General features: G+C 46.6%; 2 protein-coding genes across 3 annotated transcripts; one reads left to right on the top strand and one right to left on the bottom strand.

Moving 5' to 3' along the window:
- Positions 1-8,244: 8,244 nt before the first annotated feature.
- Positions 8,245-16,268, bottom strand: Sec61b (SEC61 translocon subunit beta). Its single transcript, XM_070010650.1, has 4 exons — positions 16,137-16,268; positions 15,892-15,989; positions 10,944-11,045; positions 8,245-8,534 (listed from the first exon to the last, which is right to left on the bottom strand). Exons 1-4 carry the CDS (start codon positions 16,137-16,139, stop codon positions 8,447-8,449), a joined length of 291 nt encoding a protein of 96 aa, XP_069866751.1. The 5' UTR covers positions 16,140-16,268; the 3' UTR covers positions 8,245-8,446.
- A 343-nt stretch (positions 16,269-16,611) lies between these two features.
- Alg2 (ALG2 alpha-1,3/1,6-mannosyltransferase) lies at positions 16,612-19,625 on the top strand. Of its 2 annotated transcripts, none has more exons than XM_070010630.1 (2): positions 16,612-16,985; positions 17,942-19,625. In XM_070010630.1, the coding sequence occupies exons 1-2, from the start codon at positions 16,638-16,640 to the stop codon at positions 18,842-18,844; spliced, it is 1,251 nt and encodes a 416-aa protein (XP_069866731.1). In that variant the 5' UTR covers positions 16,612-16,637; the 3' UTR covers positions 18,845-19,625. The 2 variants fall into 2 exon arrangements, with proteins under 2 accessions (XP_069866731.1, XP_069866739.1); XM_070010638.1 differs by lacking the exon at positions 16,612-16,985 and adding an exon at positions 17,242-17,863.
- The last annotated feature ends 801 nt before the right edge of the window (positions 19,626-20,426 follow it).

Below are 20,426 nucleotides of genomic sequence, written 5' to 3'. Positions count from 1 at the left end.
AATACTACCCAATGCAAAACAGTTCATAGTATGGGCCAAGAACTGTATGAATTCTTTTCTTTGAAATTATTCACGTATTATTCACATAAAGTCAGCTCTCTCCTTTCATTTTTTTATTTTTATTTTTTTATTTTGCCAGTCCTGGTGCTTGACCTTGGGCCTAGTCACTGTCCCTGATCTTCTTTTGCTCAAAGCTGGCACTGCTCCACTTGAGCTACAGCTCAACTTGCAGCTTTTTTGATGATTTACTGAAAATAAGAGTCTCACGGTCTTTCCTGCCCAGGCTGGCTTCCGATTGCAATCCTCAGATCTCAACCTCCTGAGTAGCTAAGATTACAAGCATGAGCTAACAGGCACTTGAGCTTATTATTTCTTTCTGATGGAGTTACACCTGATTGCCCATAGGCATGGAACTGGGCTCAGAGCTGGGTGAGCCAGGAGACTACATGTTCACTAATTTCCTAGACCCTGGAGGAGTCCCATGGAACCCACACTTCCTGCTTCTCACCCACACAGGGCGGTCCACTGCACTCCCTAACAAAGTAGGCAGCCTGAGCTGGGTCTCCCCTCTGCCTTTGCAACCACTTGGCAAGGGTCTACACATGAAACCAGAGGAGATGCGGGAGTCACTGAGCTGTGGAAAAATAAGGGTTGAGTCTGGGGGGAATTCTCTTAAAGGTCAAAGGGCAGCAATAGAGAGGATGTCAGACAGGAGCACACAGGCAGACAACTCTTATTTCCTAAGGAGGACATGCTAGGGACAGGAAGTTTCAGCTCAAAGTGTGCCTGCTCCTTTGAGCCACGGCCTTGGCTCTGACCTTGCTAAGCAGAATGCTTGGGACAGAGGCAGCCTCTGTTCCCATTCTGAGCTCAGTGGCAAGAACACATCTCTCAGTCACAAGCACTAGAACTGTTCATGGCTGGAGCCCATTGGAGGAGCCTGGAGTTGCCTGGCTAATGCCTAAATGCTGATGAGATTGGTCAGTAGAATGTTCAAGAAAATGTTCAGAGGCCTGGCTTTCTCTCTCTGAAAAGGAAGCCACAAGCAGTGTTTACTCTCCAAGAAGTCACCGGAAGAAGGATGGTCCTTTTCCTTCCCCGCTAAGACAATTAAAGAGAAGTAAGAAAGTACCTGTGTTCAAAGGCAAAATGACCACCATTAATCTCTAAGCACAGGGCCTGGCCATTAAATTCTTTGGGCAAACAACTTTAAGAGTTTAACGACAATCAAGAGAATGAAACTGAATTAAGAGGAATAGTAATTAAATCAGGAAAGAAGTTTTTGAAAAGGGGATGGTAAAGGAGATTAAAAGCAGTAATGTTGAAAAATAGGGTGGGCAGAGCTGGGGGAGGGGAGGAAAGGGCAGAGCTCTCCAGAAGCAACCTGGATGGGAAGAAGCAGAATATATGACATTAAGAAATAGGTCTGGAAGGTTCTCTTCAGGAAGCCAGGTGTCTGGCACTTCAAAGTTAGATCTAGATAAACCCAGTTCTTAATGGGGAATGGCTTTCCTCTAGAAAAACAGCAATCATTTATTGGATAAAGTATTTTTTAAAGAGCCACAAACTTGAAGGACGGTGACCAGTTGCCCCAGTTTGCCCAGGACTGCCTTAGATTTATTCCTCAAAGCGTCATGCCCTAGAACAGCCAGGATGCTTACTTACCCTAACTTGGAGGGTAGAGTAGGGCCCTGGCCCCTAGATCTGCCAGGCACCAGTAAGTAGCTCATGCCTGTAATTCTAGCCACTCAGGAGGCTGAGATCTGAGGACCACAGTTTGAAGCAGAAAAGTCTGTGAGACTATCTCCAATTAACCAACAAGTTCAAGTTCAAGAACTCCAGCCTTAAGGTGAAAAGGCTGGGAGACAACACTCGGGTCCTAAGTTCAAGCCCCAATACTGGCCCAAAAACAACAAAAATTGCTTTGAGATGCACTAATGTCTTATTCTCCAAAGGAGGGTGCTGGAAAAACAGAAGCCAAGCAAGCTAGGGATGGAGAAGTTAGGGGTTCAGAGATCAGGAGACTGCATAGCAGCTACAGATGTGAAAGACCAGGAAAGCTATTCAGAAACGCCAGGGGGCTTTGGACTGGCTTCTCTTTTTACACCTGTGGGTGTTAGGTGTGTTAGGGCTCTAATAACAAAACGCCCAAAAAGGGTGTGCCTTAAACAACAGAAATAAGCCAGGCGCCAGTGGCTCATGCCTGTAATCCTAGCTACCCAGGAGGCTGAGATCTGAGAATCACAGTTCAAAGCCAGCCCAAGCAAGAAAGTCCGTGAGACTCATCTCCAATTAACCACCAGAAAACCAGAAGTGGCACTGTGGCTCAAGTGGTAGAGCACTCACCTTGAGCTGAAGAGCTGAGGGACAGCGCCCAAGCCCAGAGTTCAAGACCCACGACGACCACCACCACCACCACCAACAACAACAACAACAAAACCCAAAAAAACAGAAATATATTGCCTTGCATTCTGAAGGTTGGAAGCCCAAAGCCAAGATGCTGGCGGGCTTGCTCGTCCTGAGGGCTGTTGGAGGAAAGAACTGTTCCTTGGCTGGTGGATGACCGTCCTCAAACTCATATGATATTCTTCCTCTATGGCTGTCTATGACCACCCTCCCTCTTATGAAGACATCCACCATATTGGACAGGCCCACTCTAGTGATCTCAGCTTAACTTGACCCTGACTACAAGACCCTTTCTCCAATTATGGTCACATCTCCAGATGATAAATAAAAGAACAGAAGAGACTAATAGAAGGCTAGACAGAAAAGAAGGTTGGGAAGAGGAAGAGCAGGAAGAAAAGAAAGGAAGGGAAAGGGGGGAAGAAGAAAAAGACAGTGAGCTGGGATAGATCACCATAGTGCAGAGAGAATGACAACTCACCATGTGCCTACGTTTACTTTAATGTCGGCTTACCCTCAGACTGCCCCAAACGGTGCAAAGAATACACATAGCATTAATATAAATGTTTCATGGCTCCCTAGTGCCGCCCTTCCCCTCTCTTCCAGAAGCACAGAGCGAATATAGATTCAGCAGCCTCCTGCAGGGAGGATCTGGGGAAGAGGACAGAGCCAAGACTCCCCGCTTCTTACACTGTTGCAGTGCAGGAAGCAGGAGGCCACAGCAGTATTTATGAGTCCACTCAGGAAGGAAATTCTTGCCTGGCAGGATTGTTAAGTCCTCACTCTGAGGTGTCAGAGTAATGAGCCTCCTGCAGCCTGCCACAGAGAGGAAAAGGAAGTCACAGAGGGCATCTCCCAAGACTATGCTGTTCATTCTGGCAGCATTCACCATGAAGAGGAGGTGCAGTTACTGAGTCAAAATGAGAGAAGGCAAGGTGAGAATCAGGCCTGTCTGGCCCCTGGGGACTGCCCAGTCAAGGCTACATGCCATGCATACCAACAGGTTACTAAGACACACAATGCAAAAGTCATAAAACACAGGGTAAATTTCCCCCAAACTAATCATACCATGGTTGAGGCTTGAAAGAAGCAAAACAGGAACAAAATGAGCACATCCACATGGCTGATTGGGCACTGACCATGTGTGACTCCACTGAGAGAGGAGATTCAAAACCTGCCAGGTGGCAACAGCCAGATCCCTCCAGGTGACCCTGGTGCAAGAGGAAGTTTGAGGAGCAATTATCTAAGCAGTAGGCTGCCCCAATTTCTACCCGGCAAGCCGATTCAGATAAGAGCTTCTCACTGGTAACTCCACGCTTGTATAGAACACATGGGAGGATGACGTACGGACAGCTGCGTGATCGATTACCATGCTGCCCTGGGCCAGAGTCAGCGCCATCAACTTAACCCCTTCATATGCAGTGAAGTCCTCCTCTCTCTCTCTCTCAGGGCATACACTTCTAGATGTTTCTTTGAAGAGGGTTCATCCAGAATAAATAGGACTACAGCTTGGATGTCCATTCAGCTCATGTGTGGGGTCATCTGATTTTAATGTCTTCAGAGGGACTAGCTGCCGCAGGAGCCAGGAAGGACACTCAGGTCAGCCTTTGTTCAAACCCTCCTGGTCAGCTTCTCGGGGTTGGCTTACCTCATATTTGTGGTCCTGTTCTTTCTGGTGGCTGCTTTTCCTTATGCTGTCTTCCCAGGAAGTCCCATGAACCTCTTGACTTCGTCCTAACCTTGCTAACAAGTATTCATTATGACTAGCTAGCCTTGCTGACCAACCCTGCCCCCTCTTCTGAGAACCCAGCCACAGGTTCACCCATGCAGCCCCAGGGAGGACAGCTGATCTGCAAGCAAAAAGCCTGATCTGGCCTCTGCTCTGCTACAGAATTGCTGTGCAATCTCTTGCAAGCCCCTTCCCTTCTCTGGGCTCATCCCCTATTGCATAAAGGAGAGAACATAATGCTCTTCCAGCTAGGGCATCCCAGAATCCTATTGGGTTTTTAGGCCAACAGTTGAAACCAAGTGAAGAACTCTCCCCCCTCCTGGTTTTCCTCTGCAGGGCACAGGACCATACAGAAGCATTACCTGGAGGCATGGAGCAGAGCTAGCTTCACAGATCACGGTGCCATGGCCTGTCACACATATACACACTAGTTCAACTGTGGTTGCAAAAGTTACCACTGTGCTAATGGCAAGGGTCTGTGAGAGTCTTCCTGCCTGGTTTCTCCATAAACACACAGCTGTTCTGTCATTTGTAGCTCAGATGGGACTAAGGATTCACATTCATTCCAACACCCAGCCCTTTACACTACAAGCTTCCTTGCTGGGTCATTTCTAAAGCCCGCTGCAAGGGTGTGATACAGGGCGCTCAGTAAATGTTTTCTGAATAAATAAACACTATCCTTCCTCTATAACCATAAGAGCCACAGAAGAACCACAGCACAGAAAGCCTAACACTAAGGCTGTAAGCTACATCCACAGGTCAGTGCCACACATTCTTGAACTTTAGAAGTTCTATGTTGTACCTCTACTTTTGTACTTTTGTACAATCAGTACTTAGGACTCTCATCTATGTGGCTCTAGTACGTCAGTCAAAGATGTGAAGCTAGAGCTGGCACCAGTGGCTGCCATGTAATCATAGCTATTCAGGAGGCTGAGATCTGAGGATCACCATTCAAAGACAGCCTGGGTAGAAAAGTCTGTGAAACTCTTACCTCCAGTTAACCACCAAAAAGCCAAATGTAGAGCTGTGGCTCAGGCAGTAGAATGCTAGCCTTGAGCAAAAAAGCTCAGGGACAATGTCCAGGCCCTGAGTTCAAAACCTAAGACTGGCACCAAAAAAAAAGTAAAGCTAAATCTCAGTTCTTCCACCCATTGGCTGAACAACTTAAACTTCAGTTTCCTTCTGTGCAAAATGGGGTATTAAACTGCCAATTAAACAAGAAACCCTAGGGCAAAGTGGCACAGTTACTGGGAGACTATTTAGAAGGACTATTTGAGGCCGAGTTCACTATCAGCCTAGACAACATAGTAAAAATACATCTAAAAAAACTTAAGCAAACCAGGATCCAGTGGCTCACACTTGTAATCTTACTCAGAAGGCTGAGATCTGAGGATCAAATCTAGCCCAGGCAGGAAAGTCTGTGAAACTCTTATCTCTAACTGCCAAAAACCTTAAGTGGACTGTGGCTCAAGTGGTAGAGCACCAGCCTTAAGCAAAAGAACTCAGAGACAGCAATAGGCCCTGAGTTCAATCCCTAGTATGCCCCTACTTCTACAAAGTTAAGGTCAAGGAAAGACTGACAGAACAATCTAAACACAAGTCATAACACAGGATGGAGTGGGTAACATACACACAGGAATTTAAAGTCTTTTTTTTTTTCCGCTTATGTGGTACTGAGGAATCGAACCCAGGGCTTCAGGCATGCAAGGCAAGCTCTCTACCACTGAGCCACCTTCCCAGTCCCGAATTTAGTCTTTAGCTTGAAGATTTATTCTTTTTTTAAATTTTTGACGGCTGTTGGTATAATAAATCTGTGGCTAAGGAAAGACAATGCACCAGGACCAAACAAATTTCTAGAGCTTCCATCCATCACTAGTTTCAGGAACTTTGGCCTTTCCCTAACATGCTTTTCTCCATTGAACTTAAAAACCTCTCCCCAGACTGCAGTCACCATGTAACTCACTTTCCCACGTCACTCATTTCATCAGCTGCTTCTGCCCCCATGGTTAAGATGGCGAGTTTTGTGTGTATTTTACCACAATAAAAGCTGAACTAGAGAGAAAGGACCAGCTTGAACACTGTGATTCTCAGTGACAGTATTAGCATTATGTCATCCGGCCAAAAGCAGCTAATAGCTGTTGTACATCTTTACACCCAACTCCAACCTTCCTTCCTTCTGTTTAGATGGAAATATCTCATCTACCACTGAAATCTAGCATCTGCTTAGAAATCATTGGCTCAGAAAAACGCCACGCTCTCAGCTCTCCATCCACTACCCACTACCATCACAGCTAGGCAGACAGGAACCTGCACCCCAACCCACAAATACCCCTGTGGGGGCCACAGCATCAGTCTAGGAAAAGACAAGACAGACACAGACACACATGCAATCAGATCCTTTTCCAAATTAAAGGTATAACTTGACCATTGTCATTCTACTAATCTGCCCATCAGGAAAAATAAGTCCATCATAGATAAAGTCAGCTTCAATTTCTTCCAATTGAAATTGATTTTCCTGCTCTCCAAAAACGAACACCTGTTTCATGCAATACGCAACCCGCAGAATCCAAGAAACCAGTTTTACATCAATTTCTCCCCCAATAAAATACCATTTAGCCAAGATTTACAAGAGCACACCCCCTCACCCCCACCCCAGTAGATTGCCCTAAGAAATCTTTTGTGAAAATACATACTTTCAACGTGCAGCCAAAAAACTTTGCATCTAGGAATTTTAAAGAGCACTGAGGAAACCATTTCAATGCTCAAAGAATTTGTTTGAAGCAGCCTTTCTGTTGGATGAAGATGTGATTTTCAATTACTCATCTTTTTCATTCCCTCACCTCATCATCGTTTTTCCCCATTGCTGGTTTGTCAGGAGCTCCCCAGGGACAACATCTGCTGCAGGAATTGGATTTGAAATTCTCAGCTACTCAGACGAGCAAATTCTACCTATGTGCTAAGATCTAACAGTGACAGCATGAGCTATAAGTTGAACTTCAAAAACTTCAGAGAAGAAAAAGAAGCAACCCAGACAGCAATGGGAAGGGGGGAATGAGAGGGAAAGAGAGAACAGCTTACACTAAGCAAAAGGAAAGAAATGTAAACGTCACCTGATGCGGAAAAAATGATTTGCATTGTCAAAGCCCATAGAATTCACAAACTGTATAGACCATGATAATGACAATGTGCCTTGTGAAGGTTAAAATGTGTTTGTGACTTTAAGAATCACTATTCCACAATACTGTGAAATATGTGAAATTAAAAACAATTTTTTTTAATTTAAAATTTTTTAAAAAAAGAGAGAAGGGATGGGTTAGGAGTGATGGGTGACAATGTTGTCAGACACCTTGTACTCATATACTGTTTTGGAGAATGGGAGCTTCTTTGTGCAACTACTTAAATAATTGAAAAAAAAAAAAACTTCCACTGGGATGGAATTAAATAAACTTAGTGTAGAAATGTGTCAACATTACACTCTAATGTTAAAGGTCTTTTAATTTTTAAAACAAAATGTTATTGATAAATCCAATTTATCCAAGTAACCCTTTCAAACTAGGTTAAGGAGAAATAAACAGATGGGAACCCTGGTGTACATTTTGAGAATTAAGAATGGTGGGGGGGGGGAAATCAGCAAGTGTTTTAGAGACAGAGGACAGGAGCCAGGCATGGTAGCACATGCCTGTAAGTCAGCCCAGCACCAGGGAGGTAAGGGCAGGAAGATAGCAAGTTTGAGGCCAGTCTGGGCTACATAGCAGGGCCCTATCTCAGGACCCTATCTGAGAGGAACAGAATGAGCAAACATCCATCCAAGATTTCTGGTTTCCAATTCTTTGACTGTTCTGTGGTATCAAAATGCCTTTGAGCACAGATCTTCTTGGCAGAGTCATCACAGAATACCCCAAATATCAATCCCCAGGACAAAAATACCCTGGGGGGAAAAAACACGCCGAGGCTAATTACGGTATCCTGGAGTTTGAATGAGTACACGGTTGTGAGGGACTGTCAATCCAGCCAAGAACACAGTCTCCACAAGACAATTTTCCACCTAATCAATGGCAACCCTACAGGCAGACAAAGGCCTTAGCACAGAGACAGGAGCAACCAGACTGGGATAGATCAATTAAAAAGTTTATTCGACATAGAAAAAAAATCTGATTCCTCAATCAATTCGTGTTATGTTCCCTGTAAAACAATACGCTTACAGAAAATTTCTTTCTCGTGAACAGAAAAACCACTTCACTTTTGGTCCAAGATATGCTGGGTGTTTTTTTTTTTTTTCCTTCTTCTTCAGATGACAGATGGATGCAGCCGAATCTACGAACGCGTGTACTTGCCCCAAATGTGCAACATAAATACAGAAGCGATGAACAGGAGACTCATAACCAAAACTGGAACGGGGCCACTAGAAATAAGAAGACAAGGCATGCGTGCTTTAGTAATAAGGTATTATTAGAGCTTACACTCAAGCTCGCCCAGGGGCAAAGTGAGGAAAGTGTGGGGGCTTCCAAAGTATCCAGGGGCATTATTTACGTCATCTAAAAATATTCCCAAAGCTATCGTGATGGCATGATGATGGCACTGCAGTTGGACTCACTCTCCGTGAAACACACAACCAATATACAATGAAATACTCAGATATCCTGGAAAAAAAAAAAATCACCTCTCACAAAGACGGACTTTCCCATCAAATTACAATGTGTTAGAGATACAATGAGCATCACATTATATAATTGATGAGATGGCTTTAAACACATGACCCTATACGACCTGCACAACAAACTCATGAGACAAGTATTAATTTCATCTGATACATAAAGAAAACTGAGGAATACAGGAATTATTATTACTTGCTTAGAACATACAAGAGGTACAGGGAGAGACTTGAACTCAGGTTTTCTGATTCCATTTTGACTGCCTCAAGGTCCTGTCTTCAAGGAACAAACATTCTAGGCACCAGGCATTAAGACCCAGTTACATTTATGTATCCAATGTAGGAAATAAACAGATTTTTACTCATCTGCCCTTCCCTACATCAAATGTTTTTCCAATTACAAATTAATAGATGGGTTTCTTAAACAGAAAACTGAACTCCCTGAATTTACACAAGCTGTGAAGTTTACTTCAGGCACTGCCTCTTTAACTCTTCCTGCCCACACCCCCCAGATACAACTGAGGAGCAGAGAGAGTGAAAGGCCACGGAAGAGGAATCATCATAATCACCAGCAGAGTGACAGTGACCATGACTGGACAAAAGCCGTGCAGAGATTACGGTCTCCGCTACCATACTCCATGCTTCCTAAACCCGGACAGCTGAGGGAGCACACAAAGGTAAAAGATCCAGGAAGAGATGACATCACGTTGTACTCCATCTTACTCCCTTACTATAAGATGTTATTAAAACCTCAACCAGAACACAAAACTGAGGGTAGTCCCAGAGCCTAAGACTCAGTAGTTCTCAATCCCGTCACTGAAGCCCCATCCCTTACCTTTCTCAAGCCTCAGCCTCCCGCTTGTAAAGTGTCATTCATCATAATACCTATCTTATAGCACTGCTGGGCTATTCATACATAAATGAATACTCACAAAGTAGGCTTACAATACCTCTCAAAAAGTTCTAGTTATCAACCTGATGGAGAAAAATGAAGCACCAAGATGTTGCTTGACTTCTCCCAGACATGGATTTATAGGCAGAAATTTCCAACTGTGTCCTCTCACCAAAAACCCCTATCTCTGCTGTGGTGAGAATGTGGTTTATGGGGCTTTAGCCACTTCCTGGGAGGCCTAGACACAAATGGCAAGTCTGGCTGTTCAGAAGCAGGAAGCCCAGGGCAGGCATGAGCCAGACTCAGCCACAGAAGAATGAACACCTTTGCCCACCTTCTGGAGAGGGTTTACAACAAGTCCACCAGATCCCCATAGAACAAAGGAATTCACACTGCCTCTGAAATTCTCAGGAAAATTACCTCTAACTGAGACAGGAAGGAAGACTACCAACTCACACCCCCACACCCAAGGAGTACCTCCCAAATACATTCTTCCAAGTCTCCTGGATCACAGTAATGGAGCCAACCAAATCTCCAGGACCCAAGGAAGCCTTCATAAACTACACCTGCAATGCAGGTCAAGGTGCTGTGAGATGCACCAAGCGCTCCTTGTGACCGCTGCCACTAGGAACCCCGTCCTAGCACGGGGTTTAGTCAGAACGGTGTTCTGGAGCCTCTGGGCCTGGTAGAGGCCTGCAGGGCTGAACTGGCCACAGCACCAGGCACCCTGACAAGTGAGGCGGGCAAGCATGGGACGGGGGCTCCTGGATACCCGCCTCCCTCACACACTGATTTCCAGAAAGTGCCGTGTTCATACCCGGACCCACAAACACCACCACACACAAGGAGGCTGGGGAACTTTTGGTGACATAGCCTAATGGGAAAACTTGCATTAGGCTGTAATAACATCAGCCTGTGCCTCCAGGAGGACTGTGAAAAATCACCCAGTTCCTATTCAAATGGCTCCTTCTCTTTCCCAGCGTGAGGCAGGATCACCAAATGAAGAGCAATCTTATCTCATTACGTGGTTTTCCCTCCAGTTCTCCCTGCTGCCATCACTTACTGTGACAGGGCAACAGGCAGGGCCTCCATGCCTTTCACTCACGCCACACACCGACCAGGGCCTAACCTGTCTCAAGTGACAAATGGGCAGGTGACAACCCGGCCTGCCTGGTGCAAATGAAGCCCTATGGATCACAAGCAGGGTAGGCAGCACGCCACACTCTGAAACCCTGGATGCGCACATGGGTCCTGATCCCGAGACTTACACTTTGAGTCCCGGGGAATCCTCTGTGTAGAACCGCCACATCCCTCCAGTCCCTGCCGAGGTCGTGCGGCCTGCGCTCCTTGTCCCACAGCTGGCATTCTTCCTGAAATAAAGAAAAACATTACCAAGGGCCTTTCCTTGGAACTCCTTTGAACCACATTATAACATAGGCTACCACTGTGCCATTAAAGAATCAATAAGGTGGGGCTGGGAAGGTGGCTCAGTGGTAGAGTGCTTGCCTTGCATGCATGAGGCCCTGGGTTCAATTCCTCAGCACCACATAAGCAAAAAGAAAAAAGCCGGAAGTGGCGCTATGGCTCAAGTGGTAGATCACTAGCCTTGAGCTGAAGAGCTGAGGAACAGTGCCCAGGCCCAGAGGTTCAGGCCCCACAACCGGACCCAAAGAAAAAAAAAAATCAATAAGGTGAGCTGGGAAGGTGGCTCAGCGGTAGAGCACTTGCCTTGCATGCCTGAGGCCCTGGGTTTGATTCCTCAGCACCACATAAGAAAAAAGAAAAAAGCCAGAAGTGGCGCTGTGGCTCAAATGGTAGAGCCCTAGCCTTGAGCTGAAGAGCTGAGGGACAGCGCCCAGGCCCAGAGTTCAGGCCCCACAACCGGACCCAAAAAAAAACAATCAATAAGGTGCTAGGCCCTAGTGGCTCATGCCTGAAATTCTATCTGCCCAGGAGGCTAAGATCTTAGGACTGTGGTTTAAAGCCAGCATGGGCTGGAAAGTGCCTGAGATTCTTATTTCTAACTTAACCACTAAAAAGCTGGAAGTGGAGCTGTGGTTCAAGTACCAGAGCAACAGCCTTAAGCAAAAAAGCTAAGGGACTTAAGTGAACCAGGGCTTGAGCCCAGGTTCGAACCCCAGTACTGGCACCAAGTTAAAAAAAAAAAAAAGAATAAATAAGGAAAAAAATGTCTTTTCCAGTACTCAAATTTTAGAGTTACTGCCAATTATGAACTTAGTACTTACTGTCATATGACAGTAAGTACTCATACCCTGAGAAAGTTACTATTTCCTACTTCATACATGAGGATAATTTAGAAAAGTCAAGAAAACTGTTCAAACCCCAGTACTGGGGTTTGAAGTCAGGGCTTCATGCTTGCCTAGCAGAAGCTCTACCATTTGAGCTCCACACCCTAAGCCTTTTTGTTTTAGTTATTCTTCAGATAGTCTTACCTCTGCCCAGAACCAGCCCTGGACCCGTGATCTTCCTACCTACACCTCCCACATAGCTGACATTTTAGCTAATACTCTCAGCTTATTTGTTAAGATGAGGTCTCACTAACTTTTTGCCAGGGTACCTCAACCATGATCCTTCTACTTCTATCCCCAGGTAGCCGGAATTACAGGCATGAGCCACCTCACCTGGTTGAGCAAAGTCAGTTTCTCTTCACACGTATTTCTGTGAATCCAAGTAAGAAATCCTCATACTAAAAGAGTCCTGAATCTATATAATTTGATCTTAAAATTATACTAAAGTGTTAAATTACTATATTTATTGCAGAAGAGACAAAAAGCATTAAGTTTTAATTATATCACAGTCCCCAAAATGGGACTGTATTTTAATAAGTACTTGTGCCAGGCACTGGTGGCTCATGCCTGTAATCCTAGCTACTCAGGAGGCTGAGATGTGAGGATCATGGTTCAAAGCCAGCCCGGGCAGGACAGGCCATGAGACTCTTGTTTCCAATACACCTCCAGAAAACCAGAAGTGGCACTGTAGCTCAAATGGTAGAGTGCTTGCCTTTAGCTGAAGAGCCCAGGGACAGCTCCCAGGCCCAGAGTTCAAGGCCCACAACCAACCAAAAAAAAAAAAAAAAAAAGTACTTTGTGAAGCTTTGCTATTTTGATGAACTGACTATATAATATACATCTTGGACAGAGTGGCAGGAAGTAAAAAGTGGTGGGAAACACCCAAACAGAACCTGTCCACAGCACAGGGTTGGAGACTCAGCACACATGAGGTCTGTGGTGCAGGCAGCCTGGGCCAAGAAGCACCCTGACAGAAATACTGCTAACCAGACCTACTGCCCCTATGCTAGTTATTCCAACAGGGCCGAAGTGGTAAGTGGTGAGTTGAAAGGCATCTTCTTTGGCCCATTCATCTCCCTAGGTGAGGAGAAAGAAAGAGGAGAGGAAAAGGCTTGTCTCAATAGCCCCTCCCTTAAAATCCCACTTTATGGTGTGGGTTGCTGATTCTGGATTGTTTGCAAAGGGAAGAATGAATAGGACAGACAGGCAAGTGAAAAACCAATCCCTACCACCACTTGCCTCCCAATTCTGGTCCTAATGCCATTCTCAGCCCCCCACGGCCTTTATGCCACACTCTATATGCAAAAAGGCTGTCTACAGCCCAAGGAGCTTGCCCTGCCCTGCTGCATGAGTGGAAGAGTGGAGTCCTGGGTCCAGCAGGAGGAGCTGCGCGTTCAGCACAGAACTCTGAAAGCAATCAGGGTCAATAATTTGGGCCTACTGCATTGTAGCATTGTTTCAGACATTATGGACTACATGGCAAGCTGGGAACTTGGAACACTCTTGTATAACTGTTGTCTGGGGGCACACATTGTAAACAGTAGAAGAATTTACAGATGAAGGCATGCACTTAGAAAAAAGCATTCACATGCAAAGATGCACACCATTTAAATCTACAGGGCAGGCTCCTGAATGTCCCTCCTCTTCCCAATTGGAAGAAAAACCCAGTGTGGGCCATGACTCCTGCATCTTGCCAATCCAATTCCTGTGTTCAAAGCTAGGATGACAGAAGCCCCAGAGGAATGAGTATGGAAGATTCCATATTTCTGCTAGCACTTGGTGTGCAGGAGATCCCTGAACACCACTAGAAATACAAAATGTACTCAAAACATTGTCCATTCCCTCATTGGGAAGCTAAGTAAAGCCAATAACAGAGCCCACTTTACTCTCTTCAATTTCTACTTGGGTCTATTTGGCTCTCTTTCTAACCAGTGTGTGACTGCCCTCCTCTTCTCATACCTTAACGAACTGGCTTTTTTGTTGTTGTTGTTTGCTTGTTTTTTGGTCAGTTGTGGGGCCTGAACTCTGGGCCTGGGCGCTGTCCCTCAGCTCTTCAGCTCAAGGCTAGCACTCTACCACTTGAAATACAGTACCACTTCCAGCTTTTTCTGCTTATGTGGTGCTGAGGACTCGAACCCAGGACCTTATGCATGCGAAGCAAGCACTCTACCACTGAGCCACCTTCCCAGCCCCACGAACTGGTTTTTTCACCTGTTTTACATTCTTTGTTGAACTTTATAGCCTGCTTTCAGTTCCTGGAACACACCAAGCTCAAGGACGTCAGTTAACCATTCCTTCTGCTTCTCTTGCTTCTTTCAGCTCTCTGCTCAGACACAGCCCACCAGGAATACCTTGAACTGTAACAGCCATCTTCACCACTCTCTAATCCCCTACCCTGCTTTACTTCTTTTCATGGCCCTTATTGCCATGGTGTATTTGTTTTATTTATGAACTCCTACACTGCAATAAGGTTCATAAAGACAAACTCTGCCTATCTTGTTCATTCATACATTTTCCAAGCTAAAACAGAGTTTGCCAAGCAGCAGAGTTTTTAATAATTATTCAATGACTATCTTAATGTCCCTGATTCCCACTAATTCTGCTTGAACACTGTGTAGCACTTTGTGGTTTTACTGTTTCTGATGCATTATTGCTCCTTTTCATTCCCACAGCAACACTATACTTAGCTTTGTGAGTATTCCAACCCTAGTTCTGACCTTAAATCCTGTACTGCTTCTTTCCCTAGATATGATTAACCCTATGATTTTATTCACAAAGAATGAAACTCTACAGGCTATATAACCGAAAGCATTATTACCCATGAACCTCAAACTTTCTTCTAAAAAGTTACAAAGAGTCGATAAACTCACAAAATAACATAAACCATTACACTCACAAAATTGTTAGCCCACAGCAAACTTCCAAAAGAGAATATAGTAGGGTCCCTCTATAGACAGCCATTTATACTCTGTCTGGTTACTGGCCCTGCCACACGGAACCCTGTAAGATGCCATCCAGCTCTGAAATTTAAAATCTCCACATCACATATCCATCTGTTACAAAGATCTCTGAAGTCCAAGGAAGCAACACAACACTCTAAGCCCTCAGTTTCTAAACTACTTCCCTTGGATATCTAAAGGACAGGACACTATCAGTTAGAATGAACTTGCCATTTCTGACTATTCTATTACAATTTCCTTCTCTGAGCTGCAATCTGTTTCACCTATCTTCAAGCCATCAGTTTTAGATTTGCTTTTGTAAAACACCTCGGCCATCTTCACAGTCTGTGGTCAGTACTGGGTTTGGAAGTCAGGGCTTGTTTGGCTGGTGCTTTTCCACCTGAGTCAATGCTTCCTGCCCAGCTTTTGGCTGGTTAACTGGAAATGGAGTTTCTGCTCAGGCTGGCTTCAAATCGCTATCTTCTGGATCTCAGGCTCCTGAGTACCTAGGATTTTTAGGATTGTGACCCCAACTGGCCAAGCCCTCTTCATGGTCAGCTTGTCCCATCTACAGGAAATGGTGTGAAAGAAGACTGCAGCCAGACACGCCATGTTAAATGTGGGGTGCACAGGACCTCTGGGCAGGAATGTAAAGGCAAAGCTCAGCTCCTGGGTCACCAACCTACCTACATCAGTATGAACGGTTCAGCTTCGACTGTCCCTGATCCTTATCTACTTTAACTTTCCTTCTTAAAGAAAGGGACAGCAAAACGAGCAACCGAGATGGAAATGATGCCTCCCCTCCCAAAAGGCCTTCAGCTTCTCCCCTGGCCCACGTCAGTTCAGGCTCCTTGCGGCCTGGAGAAGCCTGAAAGTTCCAGGAGTGTTTTCAAGCCCTGGGATTTCCTTCCCAGGCCCAGAGACCTCTCGGATCCCATCTGCGCCCAATGGGCCGCCCGGCTCCTTACCTCTGCCGGACAGTCGATCCCGCGGCCCGGGCGGCCACCGCTTTGCTGGGCGATCGCCCTGAGGAGCCCACGTTAGTGCCGCTGGGGGTCGGGCCCGGCTGTGGAGGAAGACAAGCAGACAGACCGTGAGACCCCGAGGGCGGCTAGGGAGCCAGGGAAGGAGCTGCAGGGAGGAGGGGACGCCGGGCAGGGTGGGTGCGCCTGGGGAAAGCAGGGAACCAGGGGCGGAGGCTGGGGCCGCGTACCATGCTGGAAGCTGGAGGGCTGCGGAGGGTAAAAAGCGGACCGCAGCTAAACAGCGGAGGATACTGAGGACCGCAAGGAAGACTGCCGAGCACCCAGAGGACCCGCAACAGGAAAGATGAGCTCAGGCCCCGCCCCCAGGCCTGCTGGCAGGGTCCTCGCTGGCTCCAAGGACGCCTTGGCTGCCCTAGGATATGCCTGCAGAAATTCTGCAGAACGCAGCTTACCTAGAGGCAAAATGTGAAGTATATCCCTTGCAAATGATGATTGTACTATATTCTGCTTCAAACGACCCACTCCCTCCGAGAGAGAAGCTATAACCAAAGTCTGATGTGAAACTTTCTCCGGCACTTGCTAGGTGCCCACAGGTTTGCGCTGATGTGGCCTTAAGGAGGTACGCGAGGCGAGGCGGGGTCGTCCCTCAATGGCCAGTTAAGGCAGAGGGCGGGGCTTAAAGCCCCCTCGGGACGCGGGGCTCTGTGCGCAGGCGCGGCTGTCCAGCCATGGCGGAGAAGCAGGACCCGAACCCGGACTCGGGTGCTGGTCCTTCGGTGCTGTTCCTGCACCCGGACCTGGGTGTGGGTGGTGCCGAGCGGCTGGTGCTGGACGCGGCGTTGGCGCTGCAGTCGCGCGGGTGTAGCGTGAAGATCTGGACGGCGCACTACGACCCGGGCCACTGCTTCGCCGAGAGCCGGGGGCTGGCGGTGCGCTGCGCCGGGGACTGGCTGCCCCGCGGGCTGGGCCCCGGCGGCCGGGGCGCCGCGGTCTGCGCCTACGTGCGCATGGTCTTCCTGGCCCTCTACGTGCTGTTCCTCGCCGACGAGGAGTTCGACGTGGTTGTGTGCGACCAGGTGAGACGGCGGCGGGGGCCTCGGTGGGCTGCGGCCCGGCGATCGGAGCGGACCTGCGAGCGCGCCGGGAGGGAGACGCCTGCCGTCTGCACCGGGCGACAGATCGCCGCCGCGCGCCGGTGGTAAACGTCGCGAATCCCCGCTACTCCGGAGGCCGAGAATTGAGGATCGCAGTTCGAAGCCATCCCGGGCAGGGAAAGTACCGGATATCCACTATTACTAGAGAGTTGGAAGTGGAGCTGTGGCTCAAGTGGTAGAGTGCCATCCTTGATAGTGCCCAGGCCTAGTTCAAGCCCCAAGACACACCCCCGCGCGCGCACACACAATTTTTTTAAAGGGTGGCATGTAAAAGAAATTGTAAAAATGCAAGAACATAAGTTTGTGAAATGACTTAATGCTCAAAAAAAAAAAAAAGAAAAAAATTAAGGCGGCCTTTCTGCCCTGTAAATGCCAGCCTTGGCCGTCTTTTTACTGGAATCTGCTCTAAGCTGCAGCCCACTTATTTAGTTTTTTAGAAGGAGAAAGCTCCTACAGCTGCACTGTCCACTGTGGGAAGCCATGTGGCTGCCGAACTGAGATACTTAGGCCCGAAAATATCGAATATAAACTAGAATTGGGAAACTGGATGTGAAAAAAAGCATCTCAATGTTGTTAGTATTACCTTTTGAAATGATAGTGTATTCCTTTCACCTCACATTTAATGTTATCGGGTATTATTAATTTTAAACACTTGCTTTGAACTTTAAATGTTTAGCATTCATTCTGCAAATGTCTACCGGCCTTCTATGCACCAGTCATTAGATTGGGCATGGATGAGTGCTCACAGTGCTCAATCAGGCAATGCCCAGAAGGAGCCCAGAGACCCAGTGGGTTTCCTGGTAGGTATCTGTGCCTTTGGTTTGGTTATGGTTAAGTTGTCCAAGTCATTTACCTGCCATTGGCTTTGCTTTGGCTAGGTGTCTGCCTGTATCCCAGTGTTCAAGCTGGCCAGACGGCGGAAGAAGATCCTGTTTTACTGTCACTTCCCAGATCTGCTTCTCACCAGGAGAGATTCCTTTCTGAAACGACTGTACAGAGCCCCAATTGACTGGCTAGAGGAGTACACCACAGGCATGGCAGACTGTATCTTGGTCAACAGCAATTTCACAGCTGCTATTTTTAAGGAAACCTTCAAGTCCCTGTCTCACATTGACCCTCATGTGCTCTACCCATCTCTGAATGTCACCAGCTTTGACTCTGCTGTTCCTGAAAAACTTGATGACCTAGTCCCTGAGGGGAAAAAATTCCTCTTCCTTTCTATCAACAGATATGAGAGGAAGAAAAATCTGACCTTGGCACTGGAGACTCTAGTCCAGCTGCGAAGACAGTTGGCCTCACAGGATTGGGAGAGGGTTCATCTGATAGTGGCAGGTGGTTATGATGAGAGAGTCCTAGAGAATGTGGAACACTATCAGGAATTAAAGAAAAAAGTCCAGCAGTCCGACCTTGACCAGCATGTGACCTTCCTGCGCTCTTTCTCAGACAAGCAGAAAATCTCACTCCTCCATGGCTGCACGTGTGTGCTTTACACACCCAGCCATGAGCACTTTGGTATCGTCCCTCTGGAGGCCATGTACATGCAGTGCCCGGTCATTGCTGTCAACTCAGGCGGACCCTTGGAATCCATCGTCCACAACGTTACAGGGTTTTTGTGTGAGCCTGACCCGGTACACTTCTCAGAAGCAATAGAAAAGTTTATCCACCAACCATCCTTAAAAGTCACTATGGGCCTGGCTGGAAGGGCCAGGGTAAAGGAGAAGTTTTCCTCTGAGGCATTTACAGAACAGCTCTACCAGTATGTGACCAAACTGCTAGTATAATCACATTCTCTTAAAGTCTTCATGCTGCATTCATTACCATCATTTTTATGGATTGTAAAACCACTTTTGAGACCAAAAAAAGGAACCTAGAATCTAGTATAGAGGGATTTTTTTTTTTTTTTTTTTTGTCGGTCTTGGGGCTTGAACTCTGGGCCTGGGCGCTGTCCCTCAGCTCTTCAGCTCAAGGCGAGCGCTCTACCACTTGAGCTACAGCGCCACTTCCGGTTTTCTGGTGGTTTATTGGAGATAGGAGTCTCACGGTCTCTCCTGCCCGGGCTGGCTTTGAACCTCGATCCTCAGATCTCAGCCTCCTGAGTAGCTAGGATTACAGGCGTGAGCCACCAGCGCCCGGCTGAGATTTTTTTTTTAATAGACACCTCCACCTACGTTTTCAGAAAAACATTCCAAGTCCTACTACTGTTAGAAAAATGGTAGATTCCACCTTTGGCAGAATATTTGAATTATATCTTTTGGATTATTGTTGCTCTGCATATAAGTAGTTAATTATATTGTGCCTTAATCGGTTTTCTTGCTTTAAGTATATGGTTATCAAAATTGGTTAATATGACTTTAGAGCATGAAAACAGACTGCTGTGGTTCCCAGACTCCATTCACTGAAGTATTTACTGTCAGCTGCTAAGAAATCCTTGCTTAGACCCCTGCCTGGGCAATAGCAAGAATGCAGTGTATTTTATAGAGATGATGTGTTGTATTTTTTACATTCTGAGACGTGATAAAACATGTTCCGCATAGTAAAAAGACAATAAAGCACTAGATTTTAGCCTCCTTGATTTCTTTTGGTGCTGCTAAATAAGATAACCAAACCTGGTTATCAGAACTGGTCAACTATCCAGACATGATGAGCGTATTGTGACATGTGACGTGCATTGTGTTAATCACTTCGCCAGGCAGTACCGTGACAAAACATGATATAATTGGCTAGAAAAGAAGAAAGGTTCATTTTGGCTCACAGTTTAAGAGGCTGGTCTGTGGTTGTGTAGCTGTGCCGTTTGGGTCTGTGGAAGCGCAGTACCTCATGACAGTAGCATGTGATGTGTGGAGGAGACCTCACCACAATGCTTCCAGGAAGCAAAGACAGGAAAGAGCCAGGATTCCAACATCAAGGGCATGCACCAGTCATCTGACTTTCTTCCACTAGGCTCCACCTATAGGTTCTGCCACCTCTGAATAGCACCATTAGCTGGAGACTAGGTTTTGGAAACATAGGCCTTTGGGGACATTTAAAATGTAAGCTGTAAGACTGGACCTGGTGGTATATGCCTGGACTTCCAGCTACTTGGGATGGGCATAGGGGAATCATGGTTTGAGACCAACACAGGCAAAAAGACCCTATCTCAACAAATAAGCCAAATGTCCTGGCACAACTTTGTTCTCAGCTTCTCAGGAAACCATAAATAGAATTATCATGGACTAAGTACAGCCCAAGGCAAAAATGTTTAAACCCTATGCAAAAAGTAACAAGCAAAAGGCTGAGGACATGGCCTGCCTAGCAAGTGAGATACTTAGTTCAAGGACCTAAACTGAGCTGGGCGCTGGTGGCTCACGCCTGTAATCCTTGCTA

Source organism: Dipodomys merriami, unplaced genomic scaffold, assembly GCF_024711535.1.
Source record: "Dipodomys merriami isolate MVZ:Mamm:240054 unplaced genomic scaffold, mDipMer1.0.p SCAF_11, whole genome shotgun sequence".
Taxonomy (NCBI): domain Eukaryota; kingdom Metazoa; phylum Chordata; class Mammalia; order Rodentia; family Heteromyidae; genus Dipodomys; species Dipodomys merriami.
Note: the sequence above shows the minus strand (reverse complement) of the source record. Positions and strands in the feature narration are given on the sequence as shown.

Coding starts and splice junctions, on each gene's coding strand:
- Sec61b (XM_070010650.1), bottom strand. Junction 11,046..15,891: donor GGATCGACTGTCCGGCAGAG/GTAAGGAGCCGG, acceptor TCTTTATTTCAG/GAAGAATGCCAGCTGTGGGA. Junction 8,535..10,943: donor GATTCCCCGGGACTCAAAGT/GTAAGTCTCGGG, acceptor TCTTATTTCTAG/TGGCCCCGTTCCAGTTTTGG.
- Alg2 (XM_070010630.1), top strand. CDS start 16,638: ATGGCGGAGAAGCAGGACCCGAACCCGGACTCGGGTGCTGGTCCTTCG. Junction 16,986..17,941: donor ACGTGGTTGTGTGCGACCAG/GTGAGACGGCGG, acceptor TGCTTTGGCTAG/GTGTCTGCCTGTATCCCAGT.